The sequence below is a fragment of the Pyxicephalus adspersus genome, chromosome 3 (assembly GCF_032062135.1).
Source record: "Pyxicephalus adspersus chromosome 3, UCB_Pads_2.0, whole genome shotgun sequence".
Taxonomy (NCBI): Eukaryota; Metazoa; Chordata; class Amphibia; order Anura; family Pyxicephalidae; genus Pyxicephalus; species Pyxicephalus adspersus.
The window spans coordinates 69,739,195-69,756,970 of record NC_092860.1 but is presented as its reverse complement, the minus strand read 5'-3'; the positions used below and the strand labels follow the sequence as shown (position 1 = coordinate 69,756,970).

The window sequence follows — 17,776 nt, the reverse complement described above, 5'->3', positions numbered from 1 at the left end:
GAATTTAAAAGGTCATACAAATATGTAAAACATGTTGAACATATTTGAATATGTTGAATATGTTTACATGTTGAACATGTGTAAATGGACCTAAGGCTATGTGTGCACAAAGACGGTTCCATGAACAACAGACGATGAATGAACACAATAGTAGTGCAGGCAGGAGAGCACAGTACAGTGCTGCTCACATGTTTTTCCCCCTCTCTATAAAACAGAACAGCCCTGTGTGTACAGCACTCGTTCATTCATCTTTCAGCCTTTTGTCACTGGAAAGATGATATCCAAAGACAATAAATGAACATGTGTACATAATTCTAGATTGAAATCAGTGTAACTTTTCAGCTCTGTAAAGATATTGCTCAAAAATTAACCATATAGATTTAGGGAAAAAAATGTTTACAATATGAAAAAATTCTGGTTAGATTAGGCAGATTTAGAAAAAGAGAAAAGCAAACATCCAGGCTACTTTTACTTTATCACATGCTCACAGGAGTGGAGAGGACATGTATGGCCTTATAAGTGTGCTGATGCTCCTTTATTGACCCATCAGGAGCATTGGTAGGTTTCTTACTGACAATAAAATCTGAAGTCCAGAAATCTAGGTGTGCATTCTAAGTGTAACATAGATTAAATCTTATACATGCATGCTTAAACCTTAAAATTTTCATTCAACTTGAACAGAAAAGTAACAAACTGAATTTTTACAAATCTATGATTTATCTGAATTTTTTTCATCAGACAGATGTTCTTAAAGTGGAACTAAACTAGGTAAAAAAGTTAGAAGGCCGGTTCATTATTTTCAAGGGACAGGTGATGTTCCTTCAGCAATAAAACAAAATTACCTGCCTGTTGACAGTCTTTTCTTTAATGTAAAATGTCTTTATTGTTCAGTGTACATTGCTGGGTATCCCAGTACACCCCCTGCTGCTAAGAATCAATGAGCTTCTGTGTGCATGTGCAGGAGTTACAAAAATTTGGCTCTGCGAATCAAGATGCCCAAAGATCTGGAACAGGGACTGGGTGAAGATGGTGACGTGTGCAATGGAGAATGGAGAAATATAATTTAAAAGTTGCGATCAGGCAGGTAAGTTTATGGCAGAAGGGTTATCCCCTGTCCCATTCACAATAAACAGCCTGCTTGTATTTTTTCTAGTTATCTTTAGTTTAAATAAAAGAGTTAAACAATTAAACAGAAGAGTTACCTGATAGAGAAAACAAAGAAAATAATGGACTCCTCAAAGAAGTATTCTTTGTTTACAGATTTTGTTTCTTAATTTGAATAGGAAGGGGGGATTTTTTAAAAAGAACTTTGCATATTTCATGCAAAAATAAGGTTTTGCGACCAGTGCTCCCTATATTTCGAAAGGTGAAATATATTGGGTTGATATCATTTAGGAAAATGGTTGTCCTGTGGAAAACTGATGCCCTATAAAGAATAATTTTAGATAAATATATACTGTGTTTCACTGTACATTGCTCATGCAGTCTATAGTATGTAGGTAGAACTCCTGAGAACATTCGTAATATTAAAAATGGTTTTCCAAAAAAGAAAAAAAAACATAGTTTTAATAACAATTCTATCTAAAAAAGAAAACATGTTTTTAACTGTCACATACAAAATCTAAAAATGCTGTATAAAGGGATTTTCCAAGTACAAGTAAGAGAAAGTGCTTGACACTGGACTTTTAAGACAAACATATTACTCAATCTAAATTCCTCTTTTTATTTGTGTTACCCATGTGCTACTTATTGCAAGAGGACAAATAAGGAATACACGATAGGGACTCCAAAAGGACACAAAAGCATTTAAGTGTTAACCAGGGATGTTTCTTAACATAAAACAAGTTTCATTTCTAACTGGTAATTGCCTTTTTTTTTTAAGATAGAATGCATACTTTGTGTTCTCCTATAATGAATGAGGATTGATGTTCTATAAACAAAACATTTGTTCATTTATTAACAATTATTTTCCAACCATGCTTTTAGAACACAGTGAGAAAGTTTTAACTTGTGGAAAGTTGGGTCAAGTCATTAGGTTAATAGGTAGGAGTATTTTATTGTACAAATCATTAGGAATCTAGGTAAACTTTTTAAAGCAGACCTAGAGTGATTGTGTAAATGTCCATTGCTGAAGTTGCGTGAAAAAATGTGGCAGAACACCTGAGTTGCATGTTCATTCTAGATCAGTGATTCAGAAAAAATTAAAGATTAGTTTAGAGAATTAGAGCCAACCAGGCAATCAATATTTTGAGAAATTAAGCCAGATTTGGCAGATTACATGATCTTGCCAAATATCGAGAACCTCAATTATTTTTTAGAACATGCTATATTTAAAAGTTTCTCCTTTTCTGAAGATAAATCTCAAGATGAATTTAAAGAGCAATTTTAAGTCCAGTCCAAAAGTAGTGTTTTTATAAATGCCATAATTTTATCTTTAAGAGCAACCTCTGTTGCTAAAGAACGCAGAGTGTAACTAAGGCAGTAAAGATCCTAGGAGAATAGGCGACAATATTACCAAGGTAGGGAATCCATGATTTTTCCCCATGAGAAGGGAAACGCTGAGCTGGCTCAGCTTATACATTTGATGGGACCCCAAGATTTAGCATAATGCACTTGGAAATGTTGATCTTTTATTAGGATAAAGACAATTTATAAATAATATCTACCAGAGCCCCCAGAGTGGCTGAAAGTGGGTGTCTTTACTTCGTCCTGTGATGCTTTCTGTATGGGATGCATAATAAACCTTTGGCGATAATAAAAAAAAAAATGTAAAAACCACCATCAAACAAATTAAAATGTGAGGGGGTAAAGCTTGCTACTAACTTAATTTTAAGTATAAAATCTGTAAAAGGGTCCTGCACTGCCAAGGATGATACTGACATAAGAATTCCCTTCAAGTAGATGATAAAGAACCATTGGTTGCATATATGAAGAGTAAGTATGAAGGGAAGGAGAAGAATCCATGAGGATCATCCGCAAACAGTCCAAATATATGAGAATGGTTAGGTATTTGAACACTGTTAATTCTTGGGTTGGATTCAATGCTGTGAGTCAACGTTTTAACGCTTTTATTAGTAGGGAGAACAGAATGAGAGACAGAGGACCTATCCCTCAACCTATTAGTGATATGTAACAAAGTGGATTACATGGAAGACAAACATTCTGGCTGAAGGGCAAGAATATAGAGCTTTTACTGCTAACCGCATAAATCCTGTGAAACTGAATTTGGATAGGGCAACTCTCAAAAACTCCCAGTGAACCCAATCAAATGCATTTTCAGCTTCTAAGGCAAGTAGAATTGTAAGCATATGTTCTGATTTATTATAGAAAATGATACCCACCATTTTTCTTGTGTCATCAGGAGCTTTTCTGCCATATACAAATGGTCCAAGTTTAGAAAGTTAACAGCAAAATGATCGTCATATTGGTCTAACATTCTGAGATATCATCAGTTCCCTCCCTGGCAAGGTAACAATAGGAGCTCTTAGCATTCTAGTAGGCAAGGAGCCGGAGGATGTAGTATAATTGAATACTCAAGTAAGATGAGGAACTAAAGTTGGGGCAAATGCCTTATCATATTCTGCAATAAAATTACAAATTTTTTTTCTACTAAAAAACAGTCTAATAACATCATGGATATCAGAACTACTTAATTTAGGTCTATGGCCAAAAAGAAATTTCAGGTTTCTAGAGGGATAAGGAGTATCAGCATCAGTTCTATTTTGGGTTAATAATTTTCTTCTTAGGATGTAAAAGAGAAATAATATTTCAAAAATATAAATAATATTTAATATAGTATCATTTTACTGCCTAAATTGATTAATTAAATGTGGTTATTGATTGGTCATTATTTTTGAAAAGAATGCTATGACAAAGGAAATTTAGTAAAATTAGAAAAAATGTTGCTATTGATGCGTATGCCTATTGATTTTTTAATATATGGCAACCTATTTTTAGTTAAATGTTGAATAAAGTAAGTTTAGGAATAAGGTTACTTGAATTGATATAGATTATAATAAAAATTATAATCAAGTCATATAAACATATTTCATAATAACTTATTGGTAATACTTATTAGAAGGATTATTATTTCAAAGTCTTCACAGCTCTGATCTGTAGACCAGCTGCTGTAGGGGATCTACTGTACATACTATGTAAAACATTATGGTGTGACAAGTGTTCAAAGTTTCAAATTTTTGTATATATATATTTTGATATATTTATCTTTATACTTATTATTAAGGTTGTAAATATTTTCTAGATCTCAACAAATTCCTAAAGAAGCAGATTATTCCTATGGAATGCATTCAATACATTTGAGATTACACAAACATGATTGGGATGGTACAGTATTCTCAAATTGTTCTGAACGTTCTTGAAATGCTTTTAAAGGAACAATACGTTTTTAGTTAAAAAGAATTGTTTATTTTGATGCCTTCAATGTCCAGTTCTGTTTTTTATTTTGTTTCCCTGGTCTTGTAATGCTGTCAGCCAGTGCATTCTATGCTTATTTACATAAGAACTGGGTTTATTAAGGATGCCTCTCATATAGACCTTATGCACACACATCACACCGTAGCCAACTTCTTTAGAAACATTAACATTGAAAAGGTCATTCAAAGATGCTGTGAGCTTGTCATTTTCCAGTGGAATTAAAGTCCTCAGAGACAGAAAAAATAAATGGTTCAAACAAATTACAGTATTGCAAGTAGTATCCAAAAACTTTTGAAGTAGCTATTTGTCAAACAGGAAAAAGGTCTACATTATATAGAATATTAAAAGAAATCTTTCTCAATGGCATGCATCAAATAATTCTTCCCTGCGCAGGAACAAAATAAAGGTAGGCCTAGAGTAAGGGTTTGGGAAACACATTTATAGTTCCATCAGGAATACAGCTGACGTCTCCACATAATATTAACGATCCATTCTGAAGAAGTCTGGTTTTCTTCAAAGCCTTATTGATACATACTAGTTAGGATTATTCTTGGACTAAACCAATATGGCGTCCATTAGGTCTATTTGGTCAACAGCAAAAAAGTCCTAAAAGGAGATAAAGTCTGAACAAGGTACATGAAAAAGTTTTCACTGTAAGGGTCAGAGATGGTGACAAATGTATTGTTTCACACATTAATGAATCTAAAGAGTGAACTTTAAAAACATGTATTTCAATGCTTTATTAAAGTTTGTCAAACAAAAATGACAGTAAAAAAAAAATCACAAGACACAACATGGATAGGAGATTCATACAATAATAAGGCATATGAACAACCTTCCAGGAATAAGCAGGAAATGAAACAAAAAAAGGAAAATGTATGTAGTAATAGTATAATCCAACAAATTAGGACAGATAAGTCTTTCTGGTTACTCAGTTCCAAAAGGGGGAGGTTAGGTGAACCCAAAGTGAGTTTATTATGCCTAAGACCCTTGGGTCAACAAACAAGGTATTTTTTGTAAGAAAGAGATCCTTGTCTAGAAATCAACAAGAACTTTTCCTTAATATGGAGTGCATTTATGCAATTTATTTCACGTGGAGCAGCTAATGGCAATAAAGATACAATCATTTGGACATAGTCCAGCTGATCAGGGACAAACTCAGGTATGCCTCTAAACTTTACAAGATTTCTTTGCAATCTAATCTCTCATTTTGAGTGAAATTTGTATTATATTGAATTGAACCCACTAATTGCACATACTAAGTAGTTGTGAGCTTCAAGAAAGTCAACCATCTTGATTGCTATGTGCTGCACCCAGTCTTTTACTTCCTAGCAGGGGAAAACTTTAATTTGTTGTTCAATTGGAGAGAATAGGTTCTTTATGTGAAGAGACTGGCTGATCAGAAGCAGGGAAGAGATCAATGAAATCTACAACTTCCCTAGTATCATCCAATGAAGAGGATCATTTCCTACCAAAGAGAGAGAGAGCGCCTGGGCCTAGTTTTTGCAGGGCTTTTAACAGCTGAGGTGCCAGATGATTTGCAGCCTGAACAGTCAGAAATCAGCCTGCAATGTGATGCCGCCGAAGCACTGTCAATTGATTGTCCACAGCAGACTCTACTGATGGAAAGTATGTTTTCACAGTGTGAGATGTCCATTTGTTTTACTTGTGAATAAGAAATCCATGTGTGGGCAATGAATAAGCTAGGTTAATGAAGTCTCTCTGACTGTTGCTGGAGTCCCAGGATCCCAAGATCTTTGTCAAGTATAATAAAGCCCCTATGAGACAATACTTTTTTACAATTGTTTGCAATTCCAAGCCCATATACAAGGAGATCAGACTTAATTATCTCTGCATTCAGACCTGCAAGACTAAATGCTAAACAACTTCTAGAGACAGCTAAGCTGACACTTCTGATGGCCTACCTGCTTGCTTTTGTGCCAGACACTGGTCTACACTTTTCCTTTTTTTTGGATATTTGTTGGAAAATGCCTTCTGCTCATTTCTGTTCAATGTCATATTGTTACTGTTTGAAGGTCTGGGACTGTGTATGCAAGTAATCCATGTAAAGTGAGTGTTCTACTGCTACCCATGCAAGTAGAGGACACTAACTGATAAGCAGTAATGCATTAAGCAGTACTTGTTCTGCCTTGGTATTTCTGTTTGACCATTAACTCTCTGGCTTGCCTTTAATTCCACATTTTGCATGGAACCTAATGTATGAGTCCTATCTTAAGTCACAAGAGACAAAGGAAAATTGTAAACTCACAATAAATTGTGAAACAAAAACTGAATTCTATCTTGCCCTATGTAGTACACACACCTGAGGGGTTAGATATATCTAAAGGTTTTGAGGAGGATTGACCAAGAACTTTTCTTATCTGAAAATGGAATGATTCAAATCATGGTATTACAGTGTATTACTAGCATTACATAAATATCTTTTTGTTTTTGTTATACAGCCATATAGCTAAATGTACTGCCTCCCCTGAGAAAGCTCTTCCTATGAACCCAGTTCTATTTATGCCAACATTGGTAAAATGTGTGATAGCTTGCCCGTTAAAGTAAACAAACTTGTTTAGCTAAGAGCACTTTAATAAGACCACTGTGCCACAGTGTATTCATGCAGTATGTCATAAAAACATGTTTTTTTTATTACCAAGAAGAAAATGGTATAGCCGCCCTAGTGCTAAAGATGAGAAAGAACTAACTAATTACACATATAGAAAGGGCTGCACAGGCTGGGACAGTGGTAGTGAAGGGTGATTTACTATCTAGATAATGCAGGATGGAAATATATTAATTTAATAGAAGATGATATATGGTACAGTTTATAGAAGCTCACAGTAGGAATGATACTCTGCTGGACCTACATTTTTTCAAACAACGAAAAGCTTATAACAAATGTACATATAAACGAAAATCTTGGTAGCAGTGGCCATAATATGATTTCATTTATTGTAAGTTGTAAACAAAAAAAAAAACAGGAAAGGTAAAAAACATTTATTTTAAGAGAGCAAATTTTCCATTATTAAGGGTGGCTCTCCATGACTTGGACTGGAAGGGTATACTGTCCTCAAAAAACGCAGAAAAGAAATGGGGATGTTTCAAGTTCATTTTACACAAACACACTGCAAAATATATTCCCATGGGCAATAAGTTTAGGAGGCAAAAATTGTGGCTCACAGCTATAGTTAAGCCCTATTAAATAAGAAAAGGGCATGCCAAAATATAAAAATGTAGGATCACATCATTTGAAAATTAAAAAGAGTATATTAAACGATGTATCACAAAAATTCAAAACCAAACAAATTGCAAAAGAAAGTAAGACAAAATGATTAGATCTGAGCATGCAGGCCCCTTACAAGATGACTTGGGGGTGGTGACTGTTCCTAATTTTTGAAGACTTTCTTTACTGGCATTGTACCAATGTATTGAAGTAAGGCCAATGTGGTACCTATCTTTAAAAAGGGAGCAAAGTCATTACTGTGTAATTACAGACCGGTAAGTTTAACTATAGTTGGAATGATACTGGAGAGTTTTATGAAAAAACGAAATAAACGTTTTTGCTGAAAAATACTAATATACATGATAGCAAAGAATAACCTCCCTGGCGGTATGTATAATTAAGATTTTTAAATGTAAAAGCAGTACATTTAAAAATCCTCATTATTTTAAATTTTCCACCCAGTCCCGTCTACCATTTCCAGGATCCCGCCTCTAAGCCAGGCACTCGCAAGCAGATGCCCCGCTGGCATCTGCTTCCCTTGGCATCGCATCCCCATTCACACCCAGATGCAGATGCTGGAGGAAGCCGCAGGCACTGCTGGAGGATGCTGCTGGAACGTAGAAACATAGTAGGACTTTTAATCTCCCTGGAAATTCTACGCGAGTGTGGGGTTACTCGGGGTTACCGCTTTTGGTATGGAAAATCCACCGATGAGCCACACTCTGGAATACCGTCAGAGGGGTTATAGAAAGACCAAAGTTGTCAAACAAATGTACTTTTGTACTTTTTTTTGAGGAAGTAAACAATTAGGACAATAGAGTAACAGCTAATATAGTGAACATGGACTTTTCAAAAGGCATTTGACACAGTACCCCAAAGACTGTTATTGTGCAAGTTAGGGTCAATATCTTTAGAAAATTCAATCTATAAATGGACAGAGGACTGGCTTAAAGACCTCATTTACAGAGTAGTGATTAATGATTCATACTCGGAATGGTATAAGGTTATTAGTGGTGTACCCCAGGGTTCAGTGTAGGCACCATTACTGTTGAACATCTTTATAAATTATAAAGAGCGGGGGTGCTTAAAACCTTGATTGTGATTTACTGGTCGATTGCAAAGGTAACCCTGTTTTCCAGCAGCCCTGCTGCACTTTTATAGGGTGCTGGGGATGTCTTTCAGTGCATGATTTGAAGGCTCGTGTAACAGTGGGGAAGAAGGCGGAGAGGGTGGGAGGGCATTCTAAGGTGAGCAGTGCTAGGCAGCCCAGTCAGTTCAGGCTCGGTGTCAGGGTTCAATTACTGAGATACCTTTGTACAAATTAGCAGTTCTTTTTCTCGTGCAGCACATCATTCTTCTATGATAGTCTTGTAGTGCAATGTCTGTGCAATGTTCTGTCATTCAATGTCTTATTCGCGTCAGTCACTTCTGTGTCATACTGTGTATATATATAAATATATAACAAAATAAATATATGTTTAGCAATTTTATTGTTGACACATTGGCCAGAGCCGTGGACCATGTCCCCCGTATGGATCGCAGGCACAGGGAAGTGGTCAGGTTGTGTCCCAGGCTCAGACCTGTGATGGGAGAGTGGGCAGGTTCTGGCATCATGACGTCACTATCGGGGAATTTTCTTCCCCTTTGAGTGACACCCGGCTCCCCGCGCATGCACAGTCCGTAGGCTATAAATTTAGTAGTCCGTGGGTCCGAAAAGGTTGGCGACCACTGACCTACAGGATATCTATAATCTAACAAGCAAGCCTGGATGTATTGTTTAATTGGGCAGCCAAATGGCAAATTAAAATTTAATATTAATAAATGTACAGTTATGTACCTGGGGGCTAACAAAATGCATGCTTCATAAACTCACAAATCTGTGAGTTTTGGTAAACCATAGACTTAAAAATTGCATGCAAAGCCAAGCTGCAACAAAAAGATATGTGAATAAAGACATTTTTTTTTTAACTTCAACCCAAGATGACAGAAAATGACGCAAATTCTAAAAATGTGCAAAGCAAAACACTTTTTAACAGATGAGTACTTAAACTGTTCTGTAATATTGACAACTTTAATTTTATATATAGAGAGATAAGGGTGGGCGCTGGGAAACAAGATATGCAAGGAAAGGTGGGGGGGCTCATCAAGAGTGCAACCTTTTTCAACACTTTTCAAAAGCCATACAGAAATGCAACAAAGGAACGAAATGTGCTATAACCAGTTTTGGTCTCTGGATGTGTAGTCATAGTCACTTGAGACAAGAGGTAAAAAAAATTATGCCAAATGTCTATTTTGGTATCTATACCTGCTGTTGAAGTAGTAGATAGTCTTCTAAATAGAAAGATAAATCAATCTAGATGAACCAAGTGTACAAAACCTACCAAAATCAGCCTTGTAATAAATGATGCTATAATGTCTTCTATGTTCAAAGTTTAGATGTCAACATTCACAGGTTGGCTTTATGCTAAGATGGCTTCATAATGGGACAAGTGTTGATTGTAGGAGCAACATAGGTGCTTGTAAATTCACTTCAAATGAGCATAGTGAGGGGTGATAGGTTGCTTCCATGAAGAAAGTTGCTAACCTGAGCAAATGGATTGGTCCAGTGACACATCTCTACCTTCAACCTACTCATTGAGCTATATTTTAGCATTAATACATCTTTCCAAAGGAGGTGATCACGAAAGTTGCAGAATAAGGAAATATTAATGTGATCTTTATTGGTATGTAGCGTGACATTGGCAAAACAAAATCCCACAATACGTCATAAGTATTGCATTTATTTATTGGTTCACCAGGATGTTAACCTTAACCTGTTGCAACATTTACCTTAAATAATAAATAAATATAGGTAGAGGTAGCTGGCAATATCTGTCTGTAGCATTTAGCTTCTCAAAAAAGACTCATTAAAGGTGAACTCCAGGCAAAACTCACGCTCCACTGGAAAAAACTATCACTTGTCCTTAAACATCTTAGAACTTTTAGTGTGAAATACAACTCAGTCTAGTCAATAGTATTACCTTATCCAGAGACATTCCCAAATGATTAAAAAAAATTAAGCACATAAACTGTCTCCTACAGTAAAAAATTTTTAACATAAATTTAAACAATATGTTTAACACATGATAACTACTGAAAGAAGACATGTTATTACCTCAAATCGTTGAGAGTTCACTTTCTTGCCTCGTTTGTTCCATGTAACTCGGGGCTTGGGATCACCTGTAGCCTGACATACAAAAGAAGCCACACCTCCTGAAACACCGATTTCATCTGTGGGCTTTTTGATGAATTCTGGGAAACCTTAAAAAAAAAAAAGGAAAGAGAGCACCAAACATACTATTCAGAAACCTTATTAATACATTTAAATACAAATATATAAACTCTGAATATTGCATGCTATTCCCTTTGATGCTCATTCAAAGTAAACCTGCAAGCACCTGTGTTAGTTTTCAAATCAATCCCTGTGCCTGTAGCTTGTAGGTATAGTCATATATCAATATCGAAATAAAACTTCTCCCAGCATACAAAACAATCTAGTCATTTAACTGTCAAACTGCAAATTTACAGTCAGTAGAGAAGGGAAACCTGTATCAAAAATCTAACTAATATATGCAACTTGATAAAAAAAAATCTTTTTAACATTAACAAATTTTACATTAAAAAGTTTAGGCAACTGACCATTTGACTCACAAATCCAAAAACAAAAACACCCCTAATGTGGACCTAAACTCACATTTTTTACTTGGGCTTATATCATCCATAATATACTGATCTATCTAAGATTTACTTTTGTTTAAACCTCTGAACTGTCAAAAACTATTCTCTCTCTTTCCCCTCACAGAAGTGAAGAGAAAACTGCAAAGGGTCATGGGAGATTGACATCATTAGTCAAAGAGGAAAAAAACACTTTCTTTTTACAACACAAAATGTGTTGGGATAGAGATTCTTGAGCTTTTTTTACATCTGTTGCAATGTATAGTCAGACAACCTATTGTCTAGTAAGCAAGGCATATCCCAATCATTGTGACACCTAGGGACGCCTTTACTTTGATTGTACTTTTAGCCACATTTGTCTACTTTGTGAGTCACACTAATCATTTTGTGATTTATTTATTTGATCCACTGTATAAATATATTTAGGTTCTTGGCCAAAGAAAACCTGTCTTTTTCGTCTCTTTATATTCTTAATCATGAAGGGGTTGGCAGACCTATCACTATTCCTTCAGGTTGGGTCACCCTCTCCATTTCTACATATTCGGAATAAAACACTAAACTTGCTGACCAATCAGGGCAGCAGAAGTGGTTCCAAAACCACTGCCCTGATTGGTCAGCAAGTTTAGTGTTTTTTTTTTGTTTTTTTTTTAAAAACAACCTGGCACGTTAGAGCTTTCAGTACCCAGTCCCTGCAGACTCCAATTCTAAATTTTGTCTTAGAAAGACTCAGGGGATAGAGAACACATGCATATGTGGTGTTTGACAATGTGGTTTATACCAAGATAGTAAAGGAGCTGGACATATGTGAAGAACATCTGGGTAAGTGTTTTAGGGATGTATATGTGTGTCGTTGGTAATCAAACTTCTGTCCCTATTCAGAATTGATAATCGTATGACTTATAAAGGATAACATTTAATATCTTGGTATAAACCACATTGTCAAACACCACATATGCATGTGTTCTCTATCCCCTGAGGAAGCCTTTATAGGTGAAACACCTTGGGTAAAAAAAAGGGACAAATGATTATTTTGTCCATGTGATTACATTCTGTATGTTTACCCAATACAGAAACTGTACGTATGCTTGTAATAGGAGCAGTATGTCTAGAGTGTGAACTAGCATAGTAGATCTCAGTTGGAATTCAGTCATTCTTTATTAATATTGTTAATTTATATGTTATTTTTTATCATATGAATATATTAGTTACATTTTTAAGACATATTGCAAAAAAAGCTTGCTTTCTTGCAGCCTGCTTTCTTTTTCCCTTTTACAAATTTTCAACATTTTGGGGGACCCTAGAGTTGCACAGAAAGTACTTACTTCACCTCTTCCTTATCTTCATGTTGCGTGAATTTGTTAGTGTATCAGGAGATGAGATGGTGGATGAGGAGACTGCATGGCCAAAGGATTTCTATTTTTCTGAACTTTGAGACAGAACACTATCATAGTAGCAGAGACTGCAAGTGGTCAGATGGCACTTTACCAAGCCTCTGCAGCCTACATTCTAAGTATTTCTCCAGGGTTTGTTGACTATTGCTACATCATTCAAGGATAGGGGTGGATCTATGCCTCCCACTGGCAAAGGTTTCTTGTGACTCTTCTAACATCAGTAATCCATATAGTTTTTGGGTTGCCAGCCAAGAAGTGTTAACATCCCAAACTAGAAGGACAACTATGTTTACTCCACACATATTAGATACTGTCAAAAACCAAGTGTGGAAATTTCAGGAACCTGAGCTTTTTGTTAAATCTTTATTGTTTTAAGATAAGGGCTTTTACAACACCACCTATGGACAATTGTGGTTACCATAGTTCTTGGCAAATTTGAGGCTATACATGTTTGGTATCCATTTATTTGATGCAACCTCATAACAAATAAATAAATAAATAAAATTGCTCTAACAGTGAATGGGTTTTCTGTTCAACTTAAAACTGCCAATTTCTGTTTCTTTGGAAAAATGTACACGTACACGTTTTTGCAACAGTTCTTTTGACATTGTTGTGTCAAGTGTCCCTTAACATCTCAGATTAAAGCCCCTGTACAGATGTTAGATGACTGTTGCTGGAATTTACCTTTCGTGATCATTTCCAGTGACAAGATAAGAAAAAAAAAACAAGCAGTGCTCTTCTGTTCCATGGAGAGGGGAACAAGAAGGAATAACAATTAGCACCCCATTGTGCTCTTTCATAGAAATGCACAGGAGTCATTTTGGATCAGACTTAATCAATCTGCCACAGCGTATTGATGATCAATGTCAGAGCAACACTGTACACATCAGATTTTTTCAGGAGGAGCACGACACATTGTCTCGAGTGACAGTCATCACACTATGACAACTACCTTGTACTATACAACATCTATTAAGAGTATTTATAATATAGATATAGAAGTTACTTACCATCTGCCCTGAGTCCAGAGAGAAGAAGAAGATGGCTAATAAAGCACACAAATAGCACCATACCAGGACTGCTCATGGTCATCCAGCTTGTGACTCCCTGGATCAGTGCGACTCAGCTGGGCCTGGATTCAAACTGGAAGCAGCATCTGGGGGAGAAAAAAAAATGGATAAAGTTGAAGAAAAGGAAAACCTTCTATAAAATTTTTATGCTGTTTGTATCAGCATTTGTGGAGCTCTACCTTCTATTTGTCCTTGTGACCAAGGGCACAAAGTGCTTGAAAATCCGAAATGTTAAGGCTGTCATCATAAATGTAATAGTAGTAAAGGAGACCTTTCAGTTGGAATACTGAAACGGGGGAGTATTTATTTTTGGGTGAATTTTGAAGAAGTTTTACTCATTTTTATAAGTATCAACTGGTGGCAATCCACTGTTACAGATTAAGTAATTCATTTTCCTGGTTAAATAATTTAGTTTATCATGTCATTTTAAACTAAAGCCACATCAATAGAGAAAGAATGTCCAGTAAGCAGGGAGCTGAATTAGAAATTAGTAAGACTGTAAAAACCAATATAAACCACAAGTGGTTTACTGACTAGCAAAAGTATGCATTTTAATGAAAAAGCTGGACAAATTAGGTCTTTTTGCAGGTAATCATGCAGGTATTTTTAGTTGTGTATTTAGCTGTAAACCCAAAGATCCACGCCCTAAATTATACTTATGTGTCCATGCATTCATATAGTTCTAGATGAAAAATACACGTCACTAACTGTCTAAAAAAGCGCTAACAATCTATTGTCTAAGGCCAATTAGTCAATTAATGGACCAGTATATTTTTAAGAATGTGGGAGTGCCTGCAAACCCATGGGAACACAGGGAGAAAGAACATACAGGTAACCTTCAATGTGAGATTAGCACCTTGCACCCGAATGTAAGTTCAGCCCAGAAGAGTTATGAACAGAGACTCTGGATGTGGTTCAAACTAGCCAAATATAACTATTTAGGCAGGTTTGCAAATGTAAAAATTAATATTAATGACTGTCCATTCTAGAAATGCATTTTCATACATATTTAAGGTCAGCAGTAGTGCTGGTGTGACCAGATATACATGTTGTACTGTTAATTACTCAGATAAAGAAAACATTACAAATAACACTGTTTTAATGTATTTACAAAGGCAAGTCGTAATTCAGACGCATTTAAAAATAAGTACACTCTTACTACTTCCATTAGAATTAAACGCGTAGGTAGGACCCAGGTACTGCTAATAAAATGCTAATGATCAGGTAATCAAGTGGAAGTGTGACCAGCTCAATAAAAGCAGATGTTTTAAGCACTCAGGTATGTGTTAATTCAATGCTACACAAGGCTATTTCCAGACAACATGAAGTCAGTCATTCTACAGTAAGAAAGATTATTCACAAGTGGAAAATATTTAGGACAGTTGCCATTCTTTCCAGGAGTAAACATCCCACAAAATCTACCCCAAAGTCAGACTGTACAAGGCTACTGCAAGAAATAAGAAAAAAAAACTCAAAAGCTACATCTTAGACTCTACAGACCTCAGTTAGAATGTTAAATATGTGCATGACAGTACATTGAGAAAAAGGAATGAATGAAGTATGTCTTCTTTAAAATGATTGCCAGTCACTTCTTTTTAAAAAGAACATGGTAGCACGGCTTTGGTTTGTAAAGTTGCACTAAACAAACCACAAAACATCTGGAAAAATGTCCTTTGGAAAGACCAGACCAAGTGGAGATGTTAGTATTTTGCCAAACGTGGTGCTGTGCATTATAACAAAACACTACATATCAGCCTCATATTAACTGTCAAGCAAGGGGGAGGAGAATGATGATTTGGACTTGTTAAGCAGCCACGGGACCATGCCTACATATACACACATCCCTACACTTACATTAGAGCTGTAATCTAGTGATATGACACAAATCATAATATACACGTTATGGTTCAAAACATTGCATAATTTTAAAAAGGCAAAAATATATATCAATTTATAAAATATAATTTTAGGTAAACCTTTACACTATAAAGAAATCTACAAAAATCCAGTTTGCTTTCTTCACTGCCAGATATCCACCATTTAAAATCAATTGTGGGCAGTATTTCAACACTAAAATCAATATTTTTCCCCACAAATCTTGTTAATATAAATATCAGTTTGTGACCCACACCTCACCTCCAATAGGCCAGTAATTGCTAAATATTGCAATATTCAAGGAATCAATACAGTATCGTTAAACATGATATTCTGCAAAAAAAAAGTTTATCTCTTGTGACAGTCAAGATCTCTTTAAACCCAGTTAAATGCTAGCAAAATAAGTATCTGACAGCTGGTAAAACCTTTACATAGAATTGCTGAAAGACATTCGTAAGAAAATTTGATTTTATCTAAGGCTATCATAGAATAAATGCCCTCCATGTTCATGCAATTTTTTACTGCTACCAGTACACCAACAACAGGAAAAAGCTTTCAATTATTATTATTATTATTATTATTATTAAACAGGTTTTATATAGCTCCAACATATTACGCAGCGCTGTACATTAAATAGGGATTGCAAATGACAGACTAATACAGAGAGTGATACAGGAGAAGAGGACCCTGCCCCAAAGGGCTTACAATCTAGTAGGTTTTCACACACAATTGGATGGGAGATGTAACTTAATGTAATTTACTTTCCTACCAAGTAATTTAGTTGCAGCTGATATTGTACTATGCAATATGCTTATGTTGCCACTACTGGCAACTGTTAGATGCCCATGAGCAGAAATAGATGGTAACTACTAAGTGGTAACAAGTGCATGTACAGACATTTACTAGTGGTTTAAAGTGGTGTTTTTTTTTCTTCTAGGGCTAAAAGAATTTACTTTTTTGTAAGCGGTTGAAGCAGTTAAATACTCTAGGATGCTGCATGAAGTGTCTGAAAAAAACATTTTCATTCATTCCAATATTAACTTTTTTTAAGAGCAGTTAAATGTAGTTAACTGCAGAAATACGGCTTGGGGAGAAAAAAGGGAATACAAGACTACATATACAAACTGCATAATAACTGAAAGTAAAATTAACAATAAAAAAGTGACAGAATAACAATAAGGCCATTACTTTTTCCCATTGGAATCATGGGGCCACTGTTGCCTTTTCTTTTCTGTGCCTCTCCTCTTCAAATTGCATTCAAACAGTAAGGATGCCATGTGTGATGTGATTGGCTAGATGGTGGGCACAGTTGTGGCAAAGGTAGAAACAGGCATTTTTACCTAACAATTAGTCAGTCAGTAAGCTTGGCCCAGTAGCAACTTTGCCTGTGGCACTCTTGAGGTCATGTGGCACACTAGTGCATCCTGGCACCCAGTTTGGCAACTGACTTTCTTAGATCCTTTTTAGTCCCTGTTTGTCAATGTTTTAATGTTTTTTTTACTTAAAGTATCTTGGTAAAAAGTAACACCATACTCAAATTGTTTAAGTGAAATGATTTTAGCTTAACATTTTGTATTAATTAGTAACAGTAAAACACAACAGTAAAACACAACCTTTATTACAACTACCACTGATCAAAACTGGGAACATATTTGTGTGTGTGTGTGTGTGTCTTTTTTAATTAATGGTAAAATAATCCAAAAGTAAAAAAAGATAAGGATTTGGAGCAACATGCTTATATCCTTGAGATAAGTACACAATTACACAAATATAGAAGAATGAGACTTGGAAAATATTTTTCTCTCTATTAGCTACAACAACCTTAGCACCATTCTAATTACTGAAACATATTTCAATTACCACACAGCACCTCTGTACAGACAGACATTTGTTCAGAAAGAAAGAACATTTCATTGAAATTTCCACAGACAAATAAATATTCGCAGACAGCCAAAAAATGGATTGTAAAAATAGTGAAAAGAGAATCAGCATCTAGCACCAAGGCTGCTGAACCCTATGTGCTTCTAAATGGTTTTCACATTAAAACTGAAGTGACATCACAG

The 17,776-nt window shown here is 35.5% G+C and overlaps 1 protein-coding gene across 14 annotated transcripts in view; it reads right to left on the bottom strand.

The window, feature by feature from the left end:
- The window catches only part of PTPRS (protein tyrosine phosphatase receptor type S), a 216,383-nt gene that overhangs the window by 165,800 nt on the left and 32,807 nt on the right, over positions 1 to 17,776 (bottom strand). For all 14 annotated transcript variants that reach the window (XM_072405081.1, XM_072405082.1, XM_072405084.1 and 11 more), the window contains exons 2-3: positions 13,779 to 13,924; positions 10,818 to 10,963 (exon numbers count right to left, since the gene is read on the bottom strand). In XM_072405081.1, the coding sequence (XP_072261182.1) occupies positions 10,818 to 10,963; positions 13,779 to 13,860 (228 nt within the window). In that variant the 5' untranslated portion in view covers positions 13,861 to 13,924. The remainder of the gene's footprint in view (positions 1 to 10,817; positions 10,964 to 13,778; positions 13,925 to 17,776) is intronic.